The 21784-nt window shown below is 38.1% G+C and overlaps 2 protein-coding genes across 4 annotated transcripts; one reads left to right on the plus strand and one right to left on the minus strand.

Annotated features, from left to right (window-relative positions):
- Positions 1–443: 443 nt before the first annotated feature.
- On the minus strand, positions 444–5581 carry LOC110056298 (NADPH-dependent 3-demethoxyubiquinone 3-hydroxylase, mitochondrial-like). 2 transcript variants are annotated; one of them, XM_020762752.2, is made up of 6 exons: positions 5390–5581; positions 4755–4869; positions 3610–3694; positions 2913–2973; positions 1724–1792; positions 444–1187 (listed from the first exon to the last, which is right to left on the minus strand). In XM_020762752.2, the coding sequence occupies exons 1-6, from the start codon at positions 5579–5581 to the stop codon at positions 1110–1112; spliced, it is 600 nt and encodes a 199-aa protein (XP_020618411.1). In that variant the 3' UTR covers positions 444–1109. The 2 variants fall into 2 exon arrangements, with proteins under 2 accessions (XP_020618411.1, XP_089145134.1); XM_089289008.1 differs by lacking the exon at positions 444–1187 and having other exon boundaries at positions 1233–1792.
- A 20-nt stretch (positions 5582–5601) lies between these two features.
- On the plus strand, positions 5602–20336 carry LOC110056297 (gamma-glutamyl hydrolase-like). 2 transcript variants are annotated; one of them, XM_089288998.1, is made up of 8 exons: positions 5602–5904; positions 7035–7149; positions 8385–8435; positions 9947–10173; positions 10553–10659; positions 12270–12366; positions 13142–13279; positions 19780–20336. In XM_089288998.1, exons 1-8 carry the CDS (start codon positions 5793–5795, stop codon positions 19824–19826), a joined length of 894 nt encoding a protein of 297 aa, XP_089145124.1. In that variant the 5' UTR covers positions 5602–5792; the 3' UTR covers positions 19827–20336. The 2 variants fall into 2 exon arrangements, with proteins under 2 accessions (XP_089145124.1, XP_020618410.2); XM_020762751.2 differs by lacking the exon at positions 19780–20336 and adding an exon at positions 14349–15417.
- The last annotated feature ends 1448 nt before the right edge of the window (positions 20337–21784 follow it).

A 21784-nucleotide genomic window follows, 5' to 3' on the forward strand; every position in this document is an offset into this window, starting at 1 on the left:
ACCCCCCCCCCCCCCCCTGCCACCTCCAGGAAATTCCAATCCCTTTTGAATGAATATTTTCTGGAACTGCACAGTGGACCGGCATAGCATTCAGGCAGGAGTAGAAATACTCTTCATCTCGTCACGCTACAGAAACCAGATATGAGCACTGCAAGGATGCATCACTTGGTTCAAAAACAAACTTAGCTTTTACCCTCTTCTGCCCGCTCCCCCGCCCCCAGCCACATAAGAGAGATGTTGAGTGACTTACAAAAGAAACTTACCTTTTTTGCCGCTTATTTTCATTTAATATGAACTTGTCATGTTTGCCGTTTCTATACACTATACACAGATATAACAGTCCCTTCTTCAATTGGCTTTCTACAACAAACAATTCAATTTTTTTGAGTACTGTAAATTCAATTTTGACCAATACCAATAGCCAGAGTAAAAAGGCATTTACCAGCATCAGAGATTAATTTTATTTGCAACCCACGTTACTGAAAACATTTACCTGGTAGCCACACAAGTAAACAAAATAACAACAAACATGTGTTTCCTTGATTCATAACCACTTCTCCCAGTACCTGACAAGTTTTAAGTTTGCAACTATTGTGAACTTTAATATCAACATTACATGTGAGGGCTAACTTGCATGGAAATGGGTCAAAAGGTGTTAAAACATGAATTTGTGATTGCTAACTCAATTCACTCTTGACTGGTGTCTTAACCTAGTTAAACTGGGATATTCAAGAGTTCAGGAGACTGACTCTTTGAAAGGTAGGCAATGTTTACCCTCATGGCTAGTGTACATGTACTCGCAGCTTGTTTGACTGAAGGTAAAAAAATCTTTCCTCCAACTCTTGTTTACTGTATGTTACTCCTAAGACCAGAGCTTCTTCTCTGTGTCCACTAAAAGAGGAAATAGTCTCCCAAGTGAATAGTGTTGCACCTGCAGAAGGCTGAGTTGATCTCTCTATCCATGCTAATGATTACTGCCAAAGTAACGCCACCAATGTCACTGAAACAAAATAGGCTTGTTCTTTCATAAGTTACTAGCTGCTTCAATGAGACCAACCAGGAAGTGGCTCCCCTGCATGTGAAGTAGCTCTAAGTAAAGTACATCTCTTCTATATCCTCTCTGATAACCAAATGGCAGCCTTACAACCTGTCTGTATGACTGTTGACAGTGCATGATACATTGGTGCCTGAAAGGCAAACATCAAACAGGTCTAGTGGCAACCTTCAAATTGGATTTGTAAACTGCATGTGTAACAATATAGCAGGTTTATGTGTTGTGGTCAGCAAGGTAGCAGTGTTTGTATGTGACAGAGTGCTAGCCTACATAGCAGAGGTTTCCTTTTTATTTTCTAGGCGGGAAAAATGAGCAAGCGAGCGAGCAAACAAGCATGCCTGGTTGAGCAAAAAATGGTGGAAGTGACCCAACCCCTCCCACTGCTCCTTTATATTTTTCGCACTCACAATCACTCACAGTTTCATTTCCTTCGCATGCATTTCAAAATGAATGCCTGCTAAGGAGGCTAACCAAGTGGCACAGCCAAGGAGAATTTCTGGCCCAGTACCTGCAAGGGATCATGGTAAAAAGTGAAAGTGAAGAGTTTAATGATGTTAAATTCTGCTTGCTGGATGTTGTGGATTTCAAACTTTTACCATTTGCATCCCAAGAATTTCCAAAATAACTCCTCCACAGTTGAGAATATTTCAAATGTTTCAAAGGCCTCACCTGTTCAGCATCATTCTCTTCTCCAATATGTTGGTGTTCCAGCTCCTCATCACGGAACTGTTTTATTGTCTAGTATTTGGGGAAAGACCACAATGTTCCTTTAGGAAAATTATTTTTCAAATTAAAAAAATATGTGTATACACTGTGTGCTAACCACTTAGCTGAAGACTGCAGAAATATCTGTTCTCAAACTCAGTTAATTAAAAATTCATCATGACAAGTTTATACTAAGGAAAACATGACTGTGACGGTGTTTGGATATCTGATTTTAATCAGGATAGATTTAAACAATATTATATTATTCCTCGATTTTCTCCTTAGGTTTTAGTCTCGATTGATAAGATATATCTAACACTCAAGACTGTGAAGTATATATGAAATAATTCATATTTGAACTGCGGTTGTAGATGAAAGTGAAGAATGATCATCGCAGTAAATTTTCCAATTTAAGCAATTGGAAAGAAGAAGCCTGAAAAAAAATTAGGGCTTCAACAGGATTCGAACCCGTGACCTCCGCGATACCGGTGCGATGCTCTACCAACTGAGCTATGAAGCCACACATTGGGAGCAAGGTCAATTAATTGAGTTCATATCTTCCCATGAGGAGTGAAATGATGTGAAGCATATATGAAATAATTTATGAAATATGAATTATTTCATGAAGCGCTGATTTTTTTCAGGCTTCTTCTTTCCAATTGCTTAAATCGGAAAATTTACTGCGATGATCATCTTCACTTTCACTCAAGACTGTGTCTGACCATATTTCCAAACACCTCAAAGTTCATGGGAAACACTCCTGACCAGTACATGTCTTATTTTCAACTCTCTTGGTGTTTAATGTGGTCAAACCCAGTCTTTCCTGTTTGATATATTACCTGAGAGTCAACTTAAGAGTAATTAATTCTTTCTGAAAATCTGTTCAGAAATTGTGGACTAACTCCAAAGGTACTCCTGTTTTTCCATTTAAAATTTTCCTCACCATTTCCTGTCTCTCTTCAAGGGGAAACAATTCAACTGAATCATGAATCTAATGGCACAAGCCATCTCTTTTGGTTGGCTTGCTGCTTTTGGAAAAACCTTATCATAATGCAATGGTAATTGCTACTGGCATCTACCGGTACTACCAGTAACTCCTTTACAATTTGGTGAAGTTATATTACCAAAGAAAATAACAGGACTTTTGACTTACATCTAATAATTCTTTATTTTCATCTGTTACACCCTCTGATGACAACAGTTCTCTGAGCTGACTGAAATTGAAAAATAACAAGTACATTTTTCATCAGCTAACTGTAAATTAAATTTCCTTGTTGAACAAATGGTGGGTCTGCAGCTCATCAATCGACAACAAACATAAAGAATTGTAGTTTTTAGTGCAAACCTCATTTAAAAATTATAAGAATTTATTTTATTTTCTAAAAAATTCTGGAATGGCTGACTATGATATGCAGAGTAAACATATAAAACTTAAAATTATGTGTGAGAGAAATCAGTTTGGTTTGAACAAAAGAGATTGATACCTCATATTATATGCATTCAGATATCTTTAATAACAAATTAATTATTCATCAAGAGTGGTTTTTACTTGAGTGTTGAAAGTAATTTGCATTATTTAGCTTTGGCCTTGCATTTCTATACTACGCAATTACGTAAAGAAACTTGTGCCAATTTGTCATCCAATCAGAAGTAAAACCAAAAGCAATCTTGACTTGCTTACACAGATTAGTTTATTTCCCAGTGCTACATGGAGCTACATGTATTTTCTTCGAGATTTGATTAGTTAACTACATTGTCTGGGTGTTCCCTTTGTGATCAGCCAGAGTGATTACTTTGGTTTTGGATTTACGATACCCAGTGGAGAGGAACTCTACGACTATGATGCTCACTTGTCATAATGTTCACTAATCACTTCTTCCACAGCTACAGTGCAAGCCATGGCTGCTTCCTTTCCCAACAGTGCTGTCCCTGCACCTGTATGGCAATCACAATGAACTAAACAAAGACCAGAAGCATGTAAACTACAGTGAAAATCTGGTATGACACAGTGCTCTCAAAATATACTTATACTTTAATATTCCATAAAGGACTAATTTTTGTAAAATCACAATGTACAAAATAATACAGATCTATTTAATTAAGCTTACTTCAGGTAGCTCATAACAGTTTCCAGTATTATTTTCAACACTTCTTTTCATTCTCTCATTCTTAGTTGATGCTACAATGATGGTATCAAACAAATTCCCAGTCACTGGTGAACAAGTTGTGGCCTTCTTCTTGTTGTGAATGGTTGCCATAGCAATAGAATAGCCCATTAAAAACACGATTTTACTCTTAAGGGCTTTTAACTCAAACATGAATCCAGTGACCTCCAGTTTTGTATACTGAATTTTGATTAGCATGTTCATGAGCGCCTAAATTTGATGAAGGTTCAAAAAAAGCATGTAAGATCTGTCTGGGAAGAACACTGCTCAGTGCTCTACGTTGATACTCATAACCATCTCATCATGACACGAAATAGCTCACATTACAGGTAATTTCCTCACTTCTGCTTTTATATATTTACCATCTTTTAATAGCAGAGCTTGGGCAACCCGTAGGGCCACCAAGCAGAGCACCATACTCATAGGAACCCGTGAATGGCTTTTCTCATGGTCATCATGGCTAGTGGTATTGCTTGTCAGCACATGCGCACGATGAAGACAATGATGATGACAATGATGTCACGCAACATGGCAGCCATACTCCAGACAGGCAGCCTTGGTTTACAGTATATCTTTTAAAATCCATGTTACGGTCAATTGACCACTGTGAAAACCTGGTATCTGCTGACTAGTATCACATGACCATATCGTGGGCTCAGGTTTAGAGCTCATTGAGACTGCGTGTTTCTTTCAAGTTGACCACTGCCCAGGCACTGGTTTTTGATGGAATCGCAGGCTCAAGCTAGGTTAAATTGTAATCAAGAGCTCTGCTTTTAGGCTTGGCTAAATCTACATATTGGTCTTCTAACACTTACATTATTTCACTATACCTAAAACATATCCTGCTATGTTCCAAAGTGGTACAAGAACTGTGGGCCGCACCCTTCTCTCAGTTACAATCTGCTCAAACTTTTTAAGATGTTCCTTTTCTTGGTCCCACATATGCTGTCAAGTTACAACAGAAACAGAAAGTTTGTCAAAAAAGGTTTAGATGAAACCTGTACAAGCAATAGAGACACTGTGACCCAATACTCCTTGTGGTTCTGGTTAGAGTCCTGACTGGCAAAATGAAAGAATTTTAGTACTGTGATACCCTCAACATTCAAAGCTTTCTTGTCTTGATGTCTAGGCCATATAGTGTCCATATGAGTAAGACATCCAGCCAGTTACCAAGATCTTAGTATCAAAAACTGCAATCTTAGTGCTAGCTTGCCTCCTCAGATGAAAACATTTTTTTTTTTCCACAGAGAAAGATCACGATTCAAGATCTTGGAAAACGGGCCACCCTAGTCAGCAAGGTTAATAATAGAGTCTCTCGTTACGGCCTGGTTCAATCACAGTGTTTTTCAAGTTTTTATGCTTGATTCTATCTTGGTCTAACAGAGAGGAATATGAAAGTGAAACAGGAAAAAAATAAAATGATAATAAAAACTGACATGCCTAATTCTTACATAACGTGCCGTACCTGGATAGTCGGCCCAACACTGGTTCTTCCGAGGATTGCCATCTGCCCTGCGTAAATACGATCTGCTCCAAGTTCTCCAGCATGGTCTACACGAACTATTCTATCTATATGAGGGTTCGCTCGTTTAACATGTGTTTTTTTGGCCTGAGAACAAATACACCTTCGACAAATTCTCATCACCGGCGCCGCCATTTTGAATGCCGCTTAAGCGAGGGGATTGGTTACTAGTGGTGTGAAGCCTCGTTAAAAACTTTGCGACAGTGTCACGAAGGAAGCATGTGATGTTTCCATATCGGATCTTGCAAAAAGAGGATTGGCGGTTTTAACATATACATCGCTGATATACTGTTCCTGAGTTGCATAGCGTGCAGACAGCATCGGCCTTGGGGAAGCAGCTACAAAAATGCATTCAAGTGGATGGATTGTGTTAGTTTCCTTATACTCTTGTCTTGTGCTGACTCATGCTCGACCTCAGCTCAGATCGTTCCAGCAAAAGAAAGATCGACCCATCATAGGTAAGTGAGCGTTTGAAACTCGTGATATGCTTTTTTTGCAAGAAATCTACGAACGATAATGAGAACCTTTACACTTTCAGCCTTAAATTTGTTTATTTAGGGCATCTCAAAATTACATACCGAAGATCAGCTAAGATTTCAGCTTCTATTACTAAATCAAAAGTCTTGAGTTATCAATAAACTGTTGTTCCAGTAGACATGTAGAATCCCACTTAATTAGGATGATTCCCCGGCACGGAGGGGGGGGGGGGGGAGGGGGGAGGGGGGAGGGCACTCGCAGAAAATTAGGTGGGGTTGTGGCCAAAGAACCATACCCTTTTGCCAGGAGCCCATCACTAGGAGCAATAATAATAATAATTTATTGATTTATAGTGCGCTTTTTAACATACCAGGTGATCAAAAGCGCATTACAACAATAAATAACCTAAAACTATACAAGTATTAAAAATCTACAATAAAATTTAAAAACAATAAAAAAAAAAACACTACATCATTTATTTATATATGCATATTTAAGAAATATTAAAAGCTAATTTAAAAAGATAAGTTTTAAGATTTGACTTAAAAGTGGAAATAATTTGATCATGCGGAGGCTAACAGGAAGAGCGTTCCACAGAGTGGGCGCAGTCACACTGAAGGATCTGTGGAGCATGCAACTATCCCATATTCCTGTCATGGGGTTTTCACAGACCGATCTATATTTAGTTTGAATTTACCGTGAATTCAGACCCCCGCAGGAGCCTTGGTGACCAATCACAAGTATGGACTTAATTTTTGACTGACGTCATAATTTTACCAAAAGATTAAATAGAAAAATGGCCATGTTTTCTTAATGGATGCACACTCTTGTAGACCGAAACTGACTTGTTTCGTGGGGCAAGAAGCCTAAAAATAGACCGGTCCATAAAAATGCGGTGACATACATGTAGGCTTAGTATGGGAGTTGCACGCTTCTAGTGATGGGCTCCTGCTTTCGCCTATTATAGCCCCCCTCCCTCCCCCACCCGAGGGAGTTTCTTGCACAGTAAAGATTTAGAATTAGAAGCAGCAACTAGCTGTGGCATGTGGATACTTTTCACAAGTGGCATAACAATTTTTTTTGAGTGTTTGACTGAATTGTGGCGTTAAAGGAATACTGGCCCAGGACACATTCGGGTACATGAAGAAGAACTTTGGTCCAACATACATTGCTGCTTCTTACGTCAAGTACATAGAGTCTGCGGGAGGCAGAGTTGTACCAATAAGGTATCCTTCAAAGATAGAGAACACAGAAACAGACTTTCACATCACATACTGTCAAACAGTTCTCTAGATATCTAAACATCTGGAGGCTCAGTGGCCTCATGGTTAGTGCGCTCGTCTCTGGATTGCGTGGTCCAGGTTCGAGCCCTGGCTGGGAACATTTTGTTGTGTTCTTGGGCAAGACACCTTACTCTCATAATGCCTCTCTCCACCCAGGTGTATAAATGGGTACCGGCGAAATTAATGCTGGGGGTAACCCTGCAGTGGACTAGCATCTTATCCAGGGGGGAGTAGAAATACTCCTAGTCACTTCATGCTACAGAAACCAGGATAAGCTCTGGCCTGATGGGCCATTTGGCTTGTATGCAGACATTACCTACCCTATACATCTAGAGTAGCATGAAGTTACTACATACATGACATTTCCCTCTTTTTATACTAGAATCTTTGTTTACTTTATTTGTCTCATTAGCATAAGCGGTACAGTTTCTGATGGAGGTACTAAAACATTAGTTCTGATTATTGAAAGGGCATAGCACGCTTAACTGTCCCAAGGAATTTGAGCCCAATGTATTGAATAGTTTTTGCACGACGCCTGTTTTAAAACTCAAAATTTTACAAAGAATGTATGACTTCATTAGGGCTTTTGCCACCCAGAAAGTTCTCCCCAAATATTACACCCAAAGAGCCCAAAATTTCACCAATTACCAAGTTTCACAAGCTCTTGATAAGAAAAGTTTTAGTCAATTCATGTCTAGCATGATGCCTTCTACAGTACTGTATGCGCAAAGTTGTGTGTTAATGAAATAACCATGGAACTGGACCTTGCAATGATCAAAGTTGATGACGCATGTAGTTAAACATTGGTTCATAGAGATAAGTAGATAGATTGTCTTGGTAAAGATAAGTAGAAGTCTTGGTCTTCATTTGCTCTGATTTGTGTCCTTGTTTTGTTGATGGGAAATTGGGAAAGGAAATATTAATACCCTTATCATGGATTTCCATGACACACATTTTATCTAACTTTGTAGCTAACAGAAAACCCCAGTTCCCTAATATTATTTCAGTCTAAGTCCTTTTTGGCAAGGCAAATGTTAGAGAAAGTAGGTTACAAGCCTTAAACCTAAAAAAGGGGGTTGCCATTCTTTGTTAGGAGCCTTAAAGGCTGTGGGCCACAGTATTTTAAAATCATTTAATAAATTATACAAGAAACAAATGGTAGTCTTAACTCATGACAGAAACAACCTGACTGAGGAGCAAGTGGAAGAGCTCTTTCATTCTATAAATGGGTAAGACTCCTTTCCCTCTAATATATACATACTGTCTATAAAACAATTAGATTATTCACTCTTGATTTCTATCGCGTGATGGTGGATGAGGGCACAGCCCAAGTCAACTATTGTACAATAGAAATCGAGAGTGAATAATCTAATTGTTTTAGTATAAGTCTACTAGTCGTTCGAAACTTAATCTAAATCCTCTCACAGACACTTCGAAAACGCCAAGAAGCAGCCGTCATTTTGTTAACAAGGGCACTCTGCTACGCTACTCACTATCTATCAATGAATAGATAGTGAGTAGCATAGCCAATCAGAAAACGGCATTGATGATAGAACGCTAGTAGATTATACTAATAGTTAATATCAACTTACATACACTAGAGCTTGTAGTTGGCTTATTAGATAGTACATTTTATTCTGGTTTGGGAGGCACACTAGCTTAATGGTTATTTTGCTGGACTTGAGAGTGAGTGTCTGTGGTTAAGCCCTGACCAGAGTTATTGCATTGTGTACTTTGGCATTAAACACTTTACTCTCTGAGTGCCTCTCTCCACCCAGGTGTGTGAATGGGCACTGGCAAAGTTAATGCTGTGGGGTGAACCTGCAGTGGACTAGAAATCCCATCCGGCAGGGAGTACATGTATGCATATAATCAATCAATCAACCTTTATTTTAAAACGATAGTTTTCAAAGCTACAAAACTCGTGGGGTTGTTCAACAAAGGATCTAATGTGCTAATGGAGTCATAAAAATTTAGAATTTATCTGAAACCTAAGATATATGTAATAGGTAATATATATACTTCTAATCAGTTGCTTCATGCTACTGAAACCAGAGGCAAGTGCTGGCCTGAAAGGTAATTAGGTTTGAATGCAGACTTATCCTTACAGTAAATTTCATTTGTTTAAAACAATACTACAATATTATTGTAAATATATATAATTAATTTTATGTAGTAATACATACAGTGTATGTATTCACAGTCACCTCAGGGCAAAAGAAAATTGTACCCTGTCAAAATGAAGTTTACAATACTCTGAACACCTTAAATAAACTCGTGACTAATATATGGGGGGTACCCCTGGTTTTGACCCACATTCCAGGTAAGTTTAAGTATTCTCTAGGCTTGATAACCAGCTGCTGTTCAGGGAGGAACATATGTAGTCCGGTCCAGACTCTGGACTGAACCCAAGAAAATCGTGGGGAAATTGAGCCTAGTTTTTCTCATGTTAAGCAGTTAAGTTTCTTTCATTGCAATGGCAACCCAGCTTGAACGAACAAATTCACGGTTACATGGCAAAACTATTTCTGTCTGGAATTACCTAACAGATGTAAATTATGTGAGTAGCAGACAGCCTTTTTTACCCCGAAGGTAACATCATGTCGAAAATGTTTGGTTTTTTACTTTTTCAGCCATTTGTAACATAATTTTGTCTTCTTGTAGAAATTTTGTTACAATTATTATGTGTTTCTTAGCTTAGCAGTTTGTCATTAAACTGTTCTGTTTTATGTTTTTTAAGTGTCTTACTTCCTGGAGGTTCTGCAAATATCTATGGTTCCCCTTATGAAAGAACAGCCAAAATACTTTTCAATCTTGCTGTGAAGGCAAATGATGCTGGTGATGTGTTTCCACTCTGGGGAACATGTAATGGATTCGAGTTGCTCATGAGTCTTGGCGCTGGCGGTGAAAACGTAACATCATCAGTGGATGCTGAAGATTACAGCGTTCCTTTAAACCTCAGTCTAGGTTGGTTGATCAACTTTGCATGCTTACCCTTTACTCAAATTCATAAACAAAAAAAAATACATTGAATGTTGTATAGATTTGGAAAAGGAGTTATATCCAGTTTATCCCTATGTAAGAGAAACTCTCCAAAAAAAAATTTCAATGATGCTAGATTACAAAAGACTAGTACAACAGGTTCTTTAGACATCAGAAACTTTGCACATGGGTTAACTGAGATTTATAATCAGGAAAACCGTCTGTTTTAGTTGATAATTTTAAATGATAGGGACCAAGTATGTAGAAACCAGAGCTGGTTCCTTCATGAATAGTTTTTAATTGGATCCATCTAATAGTTAAAAAAATTTTGTTCACACAACTGAACATTTTGATTTTCTTCAAGGTTATGGGTCTAGCAGACTCCTTGGATCTGCCTCTGAACAGATAATAACCTACCTGAAAACCCTGGATGTTACTTATAACCATCATCGTAACTGTATTTCCTCTGATGTAAGTAAATTTTGAAAGCTTCCTTTCATTTTTTTTTCTGTATGGATAATCAAATGGTGACAAGTGAAAGTAGGAAATAATTTTATGTGTGTTTTGTTAAAGTTCTTGTGATTCCCAAGCCTTTAGGTGAGAGAAATGATTTGGATAATTTTTGACAAAACGCAAGCAAAATTATTTTCTAAATTTTCGGAAGTATACTATGTACATAATTACCTTTTAATATCATGGGTGACAAAGTACACTTACAGTCATGAGTTTTAATGACTGGTGCATTGTGTATTGAAAAAGTTTGCACCAAATGTTGCCATGGCAACAATGAAAGTTTTCTTTCGTTTATTTTGTCTGTATGGATAATCAAATGGTGACAAGTGAAATTAGGAAATAATTTCATGCTTGTCTTGTTAAAATTCTTATAATTTCCCAAGCCTTTAGGCAAGAAAGATGATTTGAATAATTTTTGACAAAACGCAAGCAAGATTATTTCCTGAATTTTTGGAAGTATACTATGTACGTAATTACCTTTTAATATCATGGGTGACAAAGTACACTTACAGTCATGGGTTTTAATGACTTGTGCATTGTGTATTGAGAAAGTTTGTGCCAAATGTTGCCATGGCAACAATGAAAGTTTTCTTTTGTTTATTTTGTCTGTATGGATAATCAAATGGTGTCAAGTGAAATTAGGAAATAATTTTGTGTGTGTTTTGTTAAAATTCTTATAATTTACCAAGCCTTTAGTTGACAGAAATGATTTGAATAATTTTTGACAAAACACAAGCAAAATAATTATTATTTTCTAAATTTTCGGAAGGATACTATGTACGTAATTACCTTTTAATATCATGGGTGACAAAGTACACTTATGTGTATAATCTTGGGTTTTAATGACTTGCGCATTGAGTATTGAGAAACTTTGCACCAAATGTTGCCATGGCAATTTTGTAATTTCACATGTGAAATCTTGAATAAACCCAAAATTAGGAAGTAAGTTGTGACCTGTGATATTAAGATGGAAATGCTTCTGTGGGGTTCATATTGATTCCTGTTCAGTGGAAGTACTGTTAGTAATAAGTTCCAAGACTGATTTGGTAACATGTAATTCCTTACAGCATGAATACATTGAAGGTGGAAATGGGGTTTTGCATGACACATGATAACGGCAAAAATTATAGAGTACATAATGCATGAAAAGCAACTGAAAGACGTGGCTTGCATAATTTTGTTTTTAAAACTTTATTGAATATGCAAAATGGGATCACAATTTCCCTTTGCTACCCTCTACAGTTACATTTTTGCAAAGAAACGTGTGCCAGGTGGCAATGCTTTCTGCCCCTCCCTCCCCACCCCCTCGCATACATTTCTTTATAACAATTGGTAAGTTTGGATTTCCTATTTTCATGTGTTTGTAATATGGATTTTTATGAAACTTATTGCATAATTACTACTAAATTAATTGCAATTTACTACTACTAAATTAATTGCAATACTAAATTCTGTATGATAAATCCAGATAAATTGATCTGAGGTAGTTTTGTAATTGCTTGACATTGGTAAAAGGTTCATTGTAGTTAAATTTTTAAAAAAATCAATGTGCAATGTTCATCCTCTAGACATACAACAGTAATGAGAAGCTTCACAAGTTTTACAAGCGTTTGTCAACCAACAGAGACAAAGAAGGAAAGAAAGAATATGTTTCAACCATTGAAGGTGATCAGAACTAAACTTCTTCATGCATCTAGAGGGCAGAAGCCTCATGGTTAGTGTGCTCACCCCTGGATCAAGCGGTCCGGGTTTGAGCCCTGGCCAGGGACATTGTGTTGTGTTCTTGGGCAAGACACCTTACTCTCACAGTGCCTCTCTCCACCCAGGTGTATAAATGGGTACTGGCGAATTTGATGCTGGGGGTAACCCTGCGATGGACTAGCATCCCATCCAGGGGGGAGTATAAATACTCCTAGTTGCTTCATGCTTCAGAAAACGGGATAAGCTCCGGCCTGATGGGCCACTTGGCTCATATGCAGACTTAACCTTTTATTAACGATCAGTATGCCTTTCGTTGTCTTATCCTTCTTCCATCTCCATCTTTATTCTATGCTTATCGAAAGGTTACTTTTTATATGGACCGCAAAACTTTCCGCCTAGTTTTTCATATAATACGTGCCTTACGCAGACATCTGAGCGGGAAGTTTGACTTTGAGTTGGTTTTATTTATATAACCAGTGATGTCCCTACACTGAGGATACAGAAGATTCATAGATCAACTTACTGACCTTACTCTCAAAGATCATTACTGACAAGCGAAAGCTGCCGCTGCGGAAAAATGGCACGCCCTGTTCCTGTGCGCGGTTTTTTTCCTGGCTATTTCTCCCGCTCTTTTTGCTGTTGTTGTTGTTGATTGTGCTGGCTTCTCACTCTATGATTCTATGGAGGTAATTAAGAACTGCTCCTAGTCTTACAAGTGATAAATTTATTCTTTCTCTAGCGTATGATTACCCATTCTATGCTGTTCAGTGGCATCCCGAGAAGAATTCTTTCGAATGGACAACTGCGGAAGCTATAAATCATTCCAAAGAAGCGGTGTTGGTAACGCAGTACATGGCGGATTTCTTTGTCGATCAAGGTGAGATCTGTTGTGCGAGATCTGTTGTAAACTCCTCTATAAAAAGAGCTGGGCAGCGTTATCGGAAGTAGTGGGGGAAAATCCTGAAAGATACCAAACTCTCGTTTTTAAAGCGTGGCTCAAATAGTCATTTTCACCCCCCTGAGGGGTACAACAAATAAATTGGCGGTGACAATCTTTCGCCCCAAAACCCTAAAAGATACCGCGAAACGCTAACAGCGGTCTTTTTAGATATCAATCGACAAATTTGACGCCAATGGTACGACGATTACCCCTTGTCATTTTTACAAGGGAGTCATCCTTGAGCGAATTTTTCGGATAGTTCAGAATTTTTCAGATATTTTCGCTTCAGGTAAGGATTTGTCTTCCAATCAAAGGAAACCGTAATTTCAAGTTAAAAGTTTACTATGATAGACAAGCGGGCCAAAACGATTTAGAAAGAGTGGAACGGAGTTCCGTGTTCTCGGAATGCAAACAGCTGGTGCGAACTCTGTTTGAGGCACACGCGGACTGTGAACTTGAAGAAACGCTCTCGTACACCTTACCATGCGGAAACAATATAACAACTAGCAAATAAACCGGACCTTACCACGTTTTTAACAACTAAACCCCCGTTGATAAAATGCGGTTGTTTTGCGCGGAAGATGATTCTCCCAAAGGCGGTTCGCCCTTACTGACTGAGAAAACTATTTTTCGAACTGAAAAGTGAGTGAAACTAACCCTTCTACAGCACTGCATTCTTGTGGTCAGAAGAACAAGGAAAAAACAATTTTTTTTTTTCATCACGCCCGCAATTTTACCTTTCTCTGTGCCTAAAGAACGAGAAATAAAAAAAAAAAAATCGGGGGTGAGTCGTATCTCGCAGTGGCTTGTGGGGCGGTTACTAGGGACAGGACAAAAGATGAGAAGTCATACTGTCCCAAGTAACGAGACCGCGAGACGAGACTCGTCTTAGATTTTCTCTCGTTTTTAAGTGGCTGATAATGACCGTCACTAAGAGTACTTAAAAACAGCGAAGGCTGTGGCTAAGCTGAGGGTGGTGACCCTGTGGTATTGGTTTGCTTTTCAGCTCGTCTTAGTGGACATAGCTTCCCAAGCCATGAAGAAGAAGAAGATGCATTGATTTATAAGTACCCTGTAGTCTACTGCGATGTACAAATAACAAACTTCGAACAGTGCTACTTCTTCTAGAGGCTTGCACGCGGAAAAAGGATTGGTTATTCATGAAATTTTGCAGAATTTTCGCCTGAAACTTCAAACGATTCTCTTGTTTTTAAAATTTGACTGACTTCAAAAAATAACTAACAATTAAACTAAGTTAGGATGTAAGCTTGTGTAGCAAGAGAGTTTGTGCCTGCTTCACACTTCAAGGTCCAAACTGCAGAATCTCGTCCGAGTGATCTGTACTTCGGGCCGTCACGTAATCATCCTCACCTTGTAACCTTGCGTGACCTTGCGTGACGACCCCTAAAAAGCACTCGCTGAACCATTAAGTCATCACAAAAAAAGATTTGCTGGGCAGCAAATTTTCCTAGCTGAATGAAAGAAAACTCTCTTGATCGTCGGTAGAGTAAAGTGGTCTATGGTCGAAATTGTATCTTCTATAAACAACTTTGGTGTCACTCTTTCCCTCGTCGGTTTTAATTCTTTTTTATAAGGTTCAAGTTCCCGGTGCAAGGCGATTATCTACGATATTACGGTCGATTGAACCCTACCCCCACAGGGGAGAGTGGTAATGTTTATAAATGGCAGCTCAGTTGTAGGAGGGGTTATTTCATAGTATCAGTGTAATGTTAATTACTTACAGTATTGCTACAATAATTTCAAATATAAGATTAGGAGGGGGGGGGGGAAGAAATTTTTTTGTGATTGTATATAATGTCAGCGTTTATGGTGGAAATATGTCACAAGTTAGATCTACTTTTTGTACTTAAAGCATTTATTCCCGATTTCCATTTAATATTTTTTCAAGTCTTTTATTTTAGAATTCTTACGGAGTTTTATAATGGCTGCATTGCTCATTCAGTTTCTACCGCGATAATAAAATTCATGTTAACAATTGTAAAACAAATGTATTTTTACATGCATAACCTTTTCATTTTATGGGGTTTAAATAATAAAGTAAATCACAAATGCCACGTCTGCTGACTTGGATTTCCTCTGTTGACAACTGGAAATTATAAAAAAGAAAAAACCATGAGTGGAGTTGGTCAAAGCGTTTGGTGTGAATGTCGCTTTTGGATAGACTACCGTCATTTTTTTTTTTTTTTTTCTTGAGAGTGGACCAACATAAATAATGTACTGAAAGGCGATGAGCGCAAATACTGCAAATGTTCTCCAATGAGGCTGACCCAGCGGGTGTCGTTGTCACGGAATGGGAATTTCCCCAGTGGGCTTCTTCTTTTATGGCGCGCCATCTGTAGCAAAATTACTTTTCGACATATTACGACATATTACGACTCATATTACGACACATTACGACTCATCATGTGTCGAAAAGACATGAAACAGGTCGAAATAGGTCGAAATAGGTCGAAATAAGTAATGTGATATCATCATGTCATGTAATTCTATCTCGAAATAAGATGGTTGTCATGGCTATACCATGTAATGCGAAGCTCGTAATGACTCATACCATGTAACGTGAAGCCGGTAGTGACGTTCGAACCCTTGGTTACCGCCTGTTGTTAAGGACGGAAACTGTTCTCCTACACGAAGCCTATTTACCCCAGTTCCTCTCGGCTCGATACAGTTCCGCCATATTTTGATCTTCGACTTTAGGTGTTTCGAAGATTTATCTCGGCAAAAGAAGTCGCTTTTCTTATCCATATCGTTTTAATCTCCTTTTTCTTGTCGCACCGAGGGTCACCAACACATCTTGCGCTTTTAAAGTGTTGTGGTGCAATGACTCCTACGAAGATCTTCGTGGTTTTGTTTCTGATTTCTGTGGTTTATGTGGAAAGGTGAGATAATTTTAATGTAGATCCTTATTAAGATATCTTTATTTTTACAATTCCGTCTATTTGCCTTGCGTTAATGTTGAGTTTCTTCTTTCACACACATTATTTTAAAAAGTCGTATGTGGACTTTAAATATAAAGTGAAGCTTAAATTGTGATGTGCTGACAATAATTGGTTTCTATTTTATCCCTATATTTATTTTAATGGTGATAGTTAATGAAAATTAAGTGCGGAAATGACATCTAAAATCTAGCCTGGGGTCGGAGGGAATATTTCTGCCATTTTAACTCCTGTTCATGTTTTTGTTTGTTACTTTCCTATGCATTGTGTTTAGGCAAGATGCCAACAGGCAACTGCAGCGCTTTGTGGCATCCATTTTGTCCCTTCTGCAGGAATTAAATAGGTGCCACGATTCTCCTTTGGATAGGGAGAATGCAGAGGTTTTGCTCCTTAGACTGGGAGGTGCAATGCGTCACATGCATCATGTCATTGCCTTTGTTGAAAGATCCCCTGAGTTTTCACAAAATGATGTCAACAACCTAAGACAGCTATCCAGAGAGCTCAGCTTAATCAAGGATTTATTTAGGGCGCTACCTGTTTTCACTCCCAGCTCCTACCATGCCCCCATTAGGTATACAGGCGCTGTAGGCCGTCCTTCTTATGAAATTTCTAGAGAACAGATCATGCTTTTACGTTCCTGTTACTTTTTGTGGACCAGCATTGCTAACATTCTTGGTGTGTCTAGATGGACCATACGTAGGCGGGCCATTGATCTAGACATACCTCCTTCATTTTTAACATATTCCCCAATACAGCAAGTAGAATTGCAGCAAATTGTGCAAGAGGAGCTTGTTTCAATGCCTCGTTGTGGAGAAAGATACATGCAAGGTGCACTACGAAGATGTGGGATCTGCGTCCAGAGATGGCGGGTGCGTGATGCCCTCATCACCCTGGATCCAATTGGTAGAGCTTGTCGCTGGGCACAGCAAATACCATGTAGGCCTTACAGAGTGCCACATCCCAATTTTCTCTGGCACATTGACAGCAACCTGAAATTGCGTCACTGGCGATTTGTCATCCACAGTTGCATTGACGGTTACTCTCGGTTGATTGTTTATCTCAGGTGCAGTAACAACAACAGGGCAGCAACAGTGCTTGCCTTGTTTCAAGAATCAATCAATACCTGGGGATTGCCTTCTAGAGTCAGAGCAGATGACGGAGGAGAAAACATCGCAGTTGGTGACCTAATGATTCAATACAGGGGTGAAGGTCATGGAAGTTTCATCACCGGGCCGAGTTTTCACAACACAAGGATTGAAAGATTATTTTTACATATGGAGCAAATTGGGTTACTTAGTCGCAATAATAATATTGATCTCTTTGCCGTACATTATGTTTACACCCCAAGGATCAATAATGCACTAGCACAGTTTATTGAGACATTTAATAATCATGGACTCTCTACTGAGCATAGCCTTTCTCCACATCAGTTATGGATTTCTGGTATTCTGCAACATCATTCTTCCAATTACTCTGGTGTAAGAGGTATTATGGACGATAGCCTGCCAGATGATTTAGTCATGTATGGGGATGACCCCGATGCACCACTACCTCAGGAGAATGAATTATCAGGAGTGGAGGTGGCTCCAATTTCACTATATGTTCCAGAACATGTCATTATGGTGCTACAAGAATCATTTCATCCAGAGGAGGAGAATGGAAACCAGGGAATTAATGTTTATTTTCAAGTCAGGCAATTTCTACTGCTTTATTTTGGTTCTACAATTTAACCATTAAATCAAGCTGGATTCAGATCTGCAAGAATATGGATATGTGGGCAAATGCTGGCTCCTAAATTTCATGAGCATGGAATTTTAGTAGAGACTGTTGCAGCATACACTATCCTCAGACAAGGAATATGTGGTAAAAGCTGACTCCTGAAATTTACAGACAAGTGTCATTTCAGTTGAGGATGGCAGCTTTTTTGATAAGTTTCACTTGTACTATTCATCATACCTTGTTTCTGTCAGTCATGTTTTAGTGCAAGGATGTTTGTGTGTCTGGAGTTCGTGAACTGGCATAATTATTGTTGGAACAGTGAGTCATCACTTCCTTTTTTTCAAATGCAAGGACGGATTGCTTCAAGTGTTAAAGAAATATCATATTTCATGACACAGTAATAACCCGAACTGGTGTTGTCTTATTTTTCCTCATTTTCAATAATTACATGCTTGCAAGTAAAAAAAAAGGTAACATCTACAGGACAAGTGCTGGTTTGCTAGTTATCTTAGTTACATGGTTGCTATGGACATCACTTTTCAAAATTCCCTTACCCTTCTCTGATCATAATGAAATTTTCCATGACCAAATATGAAATGTCAGATTTAGTGGCTGTTTCTGACCTCAAATTACAGCCCTTTTTTATTCTGATGACTGTAACAGAGACTGGCTAGTTTTCATCAAATTTTTCTTCTTTGTTATGTAAAAATATCATGAAATTCACGGTGACACCAAATGTTTCTTCCAGACGATTAAATCAGGTCTGTTGACATTTTTAAATTTCCTGTCAATGTTCTTCACGTTGTTATTTTTCCCTTTATTCAGTTAAAATTTCCTGACTTTTCCCTTGACGATTTTTTCACCTCTTTCTGTACTAAACAAAATTTCGTTTTCAGTATTGCAGTATGTTTGTTAAGTTTATTTCACTGAGTTTTTCGCCTCTATTAGAGTGCACGAGCACATGCTCCCGTGCCAGTGAAGCTTGATAGGGACAAAATATAAGTCAACATTTTTCTGTTACACGAGCAACATACAGGTAACTACTGACAGTATATCACAAGAGATAACTTTAAATTGTGGCTTGAGATATTTGAGTTATTTTCATACTTTAAGCAACTTCTTAAAGGAAATTCAGGGTATGTGCACATAAAGTGAATTCTTCAACTTGTTCCATATTCTATCATTTGAATAGTTTATCGTGTTAGATCAAAGACTATTTTGTTGCAGAAAATTAATTTGTAATTACCAGTATCTTTTGCTGATAATAAAGTTCCTTATTTGGATTACTTGTTTCCTTTGGAAAAAATTGTGGGCCAAATGCTTTCCGAAATGAGCATATGATATTGTTCACAATGGCACTGTATTGGCAATAAGCTCCAATGAACACCTTGACCCTAGAGTCAATTTGTAATGAGTACATGGTGTGATTTATAATGGCTGCCACAGTGTGCCTTTTACTTGTCTCCAACTGATTTTTTTGGAAAGCTTGCTGTGCAACTAAATTGGGCAGGGTTATGTTTGGGTCTACATATATTCTCATGCAGGCTTTTCACAGCTTCCCCTTACCCTTTTTAAATTATCACTTTCCTTGTGCCACCCCCTATCACTTTACTTTTGCCACCCCGATAATGTTTCCATTAACTGCCTCTGTGCTCCTTTCCACTAAAAACATGACCAACATGAAAATTTCTTGTCAGGTCAGACTTTATTGTCTTTGAATGTCAACTCACTGTTAAAAAATAATATACTTTCTTGCTATAGGTGATCTGAGTGATACTGGAATGTTACTTCAGCGGGAGTGTAGCTGAACAAGAGGAAATCCGACTGTTCAACACTAAAAGATATTAAAATGGACAGGATGGGTCTTAGAATAGCGAGTTTTGCTTGATTTCATTCTTTTTGCAACTGACATGTACAAACATCTTGTTATCCGAACCTTATTTTGACAACCAGACCCTTTTCTCCTGGACAAAAGGCTAAGGCCTACCAACTACTTTAAGCAATTAGATTATGAGCTAGAGATTTCTATCGCGTGCTGCGCCCTCGTCGACTATCACACATAGAAATCAAGAGCAAATAATCTAATTGTTTTAGTATAAATCTCCTAGTCTAAGTTACCTTTATGTTTTATCTTTTGTCCATGCTTACCAAGAAAAATAACTCTCCATCCATTATTCACTTATCAATTTTTGTAAATACTTCTTTTCAGAATCTATGTTCTGTTTTGTCAACTAAGGGAGATAAGGATTTTTATAAGAATTATTTCAATCAACATTCATCGAATCAGACCTAACATTAAACTTTCAATGATAATCATACTTCTGCTGACTGTATTCAGTTTCTTTTCTGTGCCCTGCAAAATGTCATTAAGCAGGCAATATTTGATATCAAAAGATAACAGCAAAACAATTTTGGACAGCTCTGTCTTTTGAAAGCAGAAAATCATACACCCATTCTACACGAGACTTTAACCTCTCTTACCATTTACATTAACGACTTTTCCCTCTTACACACTTGAGGACAAGTTAATATCTGGTATTATAATCCATCAGATATTTTAGCTAGCATGCAGTTGGTGTAAATGTGTCACGTGACTGATTATACACCAGATAAAACTGAGGTGATGTTCCCCAATTTTCAAAACTTAGCGTGTTGCGAAAAATATTCAATAGACAATAAACACAACAGCCTTCATTTGGCAGGAAAATATTCGCATCTATTTGTCCATGGACATCATCTGTTCCTCAAAGACCACATTGGTCCTCTCAAAAACCTGTGTGCGCTCCTCAGAACAGATAATTTTCACGGAAAAGTATCCTGGCATGTTTTCGTATGTAGTCTATATAAGCCACACATCAAAAGCTAGCTGCAAATTAAGCTGTAGTTTGGGCTACACCCTAACTATAGGAAGAGTATGATATTTTTCAATGTTTTTCCGTTTTTAATTTTGAATACTTTTCAATACAAACTGTGACCTTCACACTACACCAGAGAAATTTGAGATTGCTTGTGTTTGAGGTAAACTCGTGCAGAGAAATCACACGGTTTTTGTGATACCATCATCTTCGAAAAGCTTCATTTTCAAACTTTTTCATTCATACTGGCATTTTCAAATTCCTCCAGTTTGTAGAGCAGAGCATTTTAGAAAAGTTCCATTTCCCTGACAGATTATATTTTGGACAGTAGGCCTAACTTAAAAATAAAGTTGCATGTGTTTTCAAATTTACCTTGTGTACTGTGGAAGGGACCATAAGGCTGCTAATCATACTTAAGGCTAAGGCAGTTAGTATATTTTGTGGAGTTAGACAAACAATACCAATTATATACTTATACTAAACAAAGACAGACCCATTATTATGGCAATGGTTTCCTGGTCCCCCCCTCATTTCTAAGAGGGTATTATCCTGCTTTCTTTGGTCAGATGTACATTGGAATTCTCTTACTCTACTCAACTGTGTGTAGTGTGACCAAATGTTTCACAATAGATATGGAGTAGCATTCCAAGTCTCAGGAGGTATCATCAAGTAACCAACTTGACTCATTGTTGCCAGGCATAAAAAGATTGTAAAAAGGTCAATAATGGCACATTTATGCTCTGGCGTGATTTACAGGTGTAAACTATGAGTAGATCAGTTAGTTTGTATAAAACGGAAATATGCTTCAAATCGTTGCTCATTGAAAGAATGCTGATCTTGACTTTCATTTAAGTAGTAATATAAATGCATGAAATCAAAAACTCAGTGGTACCAATCTGTTAAAACATAAG

This window comes from Orbicella faveolata, unplaced genomic scaffold (genome assembly GCF_042242905.1).
Source record: "Orbicella faveolata isolate gen_17 unplaced genomic scaffold, um_ofav_v1 contig_2, whole genome shotgun sequence".
Classification (NCBI taxonomy): domain Eukaryota; kingdom Metazoa; phylum Cnidaria; class Anthozoa; order Scleractinia; family Merulinidae; genus Orbicella; species Orbicella faveolata.

Bases quoted from the DNA above. Each gene is read 5' to 3' on its own strand.
- LOC110056298 (XM_089289008.1), bottom strand. From the start codon at position 5,581: ATGGCGGCGCCGGTGATGAGAATTTGTCGAAGGTGTATTTGTTCTCAG. The intron at 4,870-5,389 runs GTACGGCACGTT...GTAACTTGACAG, and splicing joins GTGTTGGGCCGACTATCCAG to CATATGTGGGACCAAGAAAA. The intron at 1,793-2,912 runs GTAAGTCAAAAG...CCCAAATACTAG, and splicing joins AAAATAAAGAATTATTAGAT to ACAATAAAACAGTTCCGTGA.
- LOC110056297 (XM_020762751.2), top strand. From the start codon at position 5,793: ATGCATTCAAGTGGATGGATTGTGTTAGTTTCCTTATACTCTTGTCTT. The intron at 5,905-7,034 runs GTAAGTGAGCGT...GTGGCGTTAAAG, and splicing joins GAAAGATCGACCCATCATAG to GAATACTGGCCCAGGACACA. The intron at 10,660-12,269 runs GTAAGTAAATTT...TTCATCCTCTAG, and splicing joins GTAACTGTATTTCCTCTGAT to ACATACAACAGTAATGAGAA.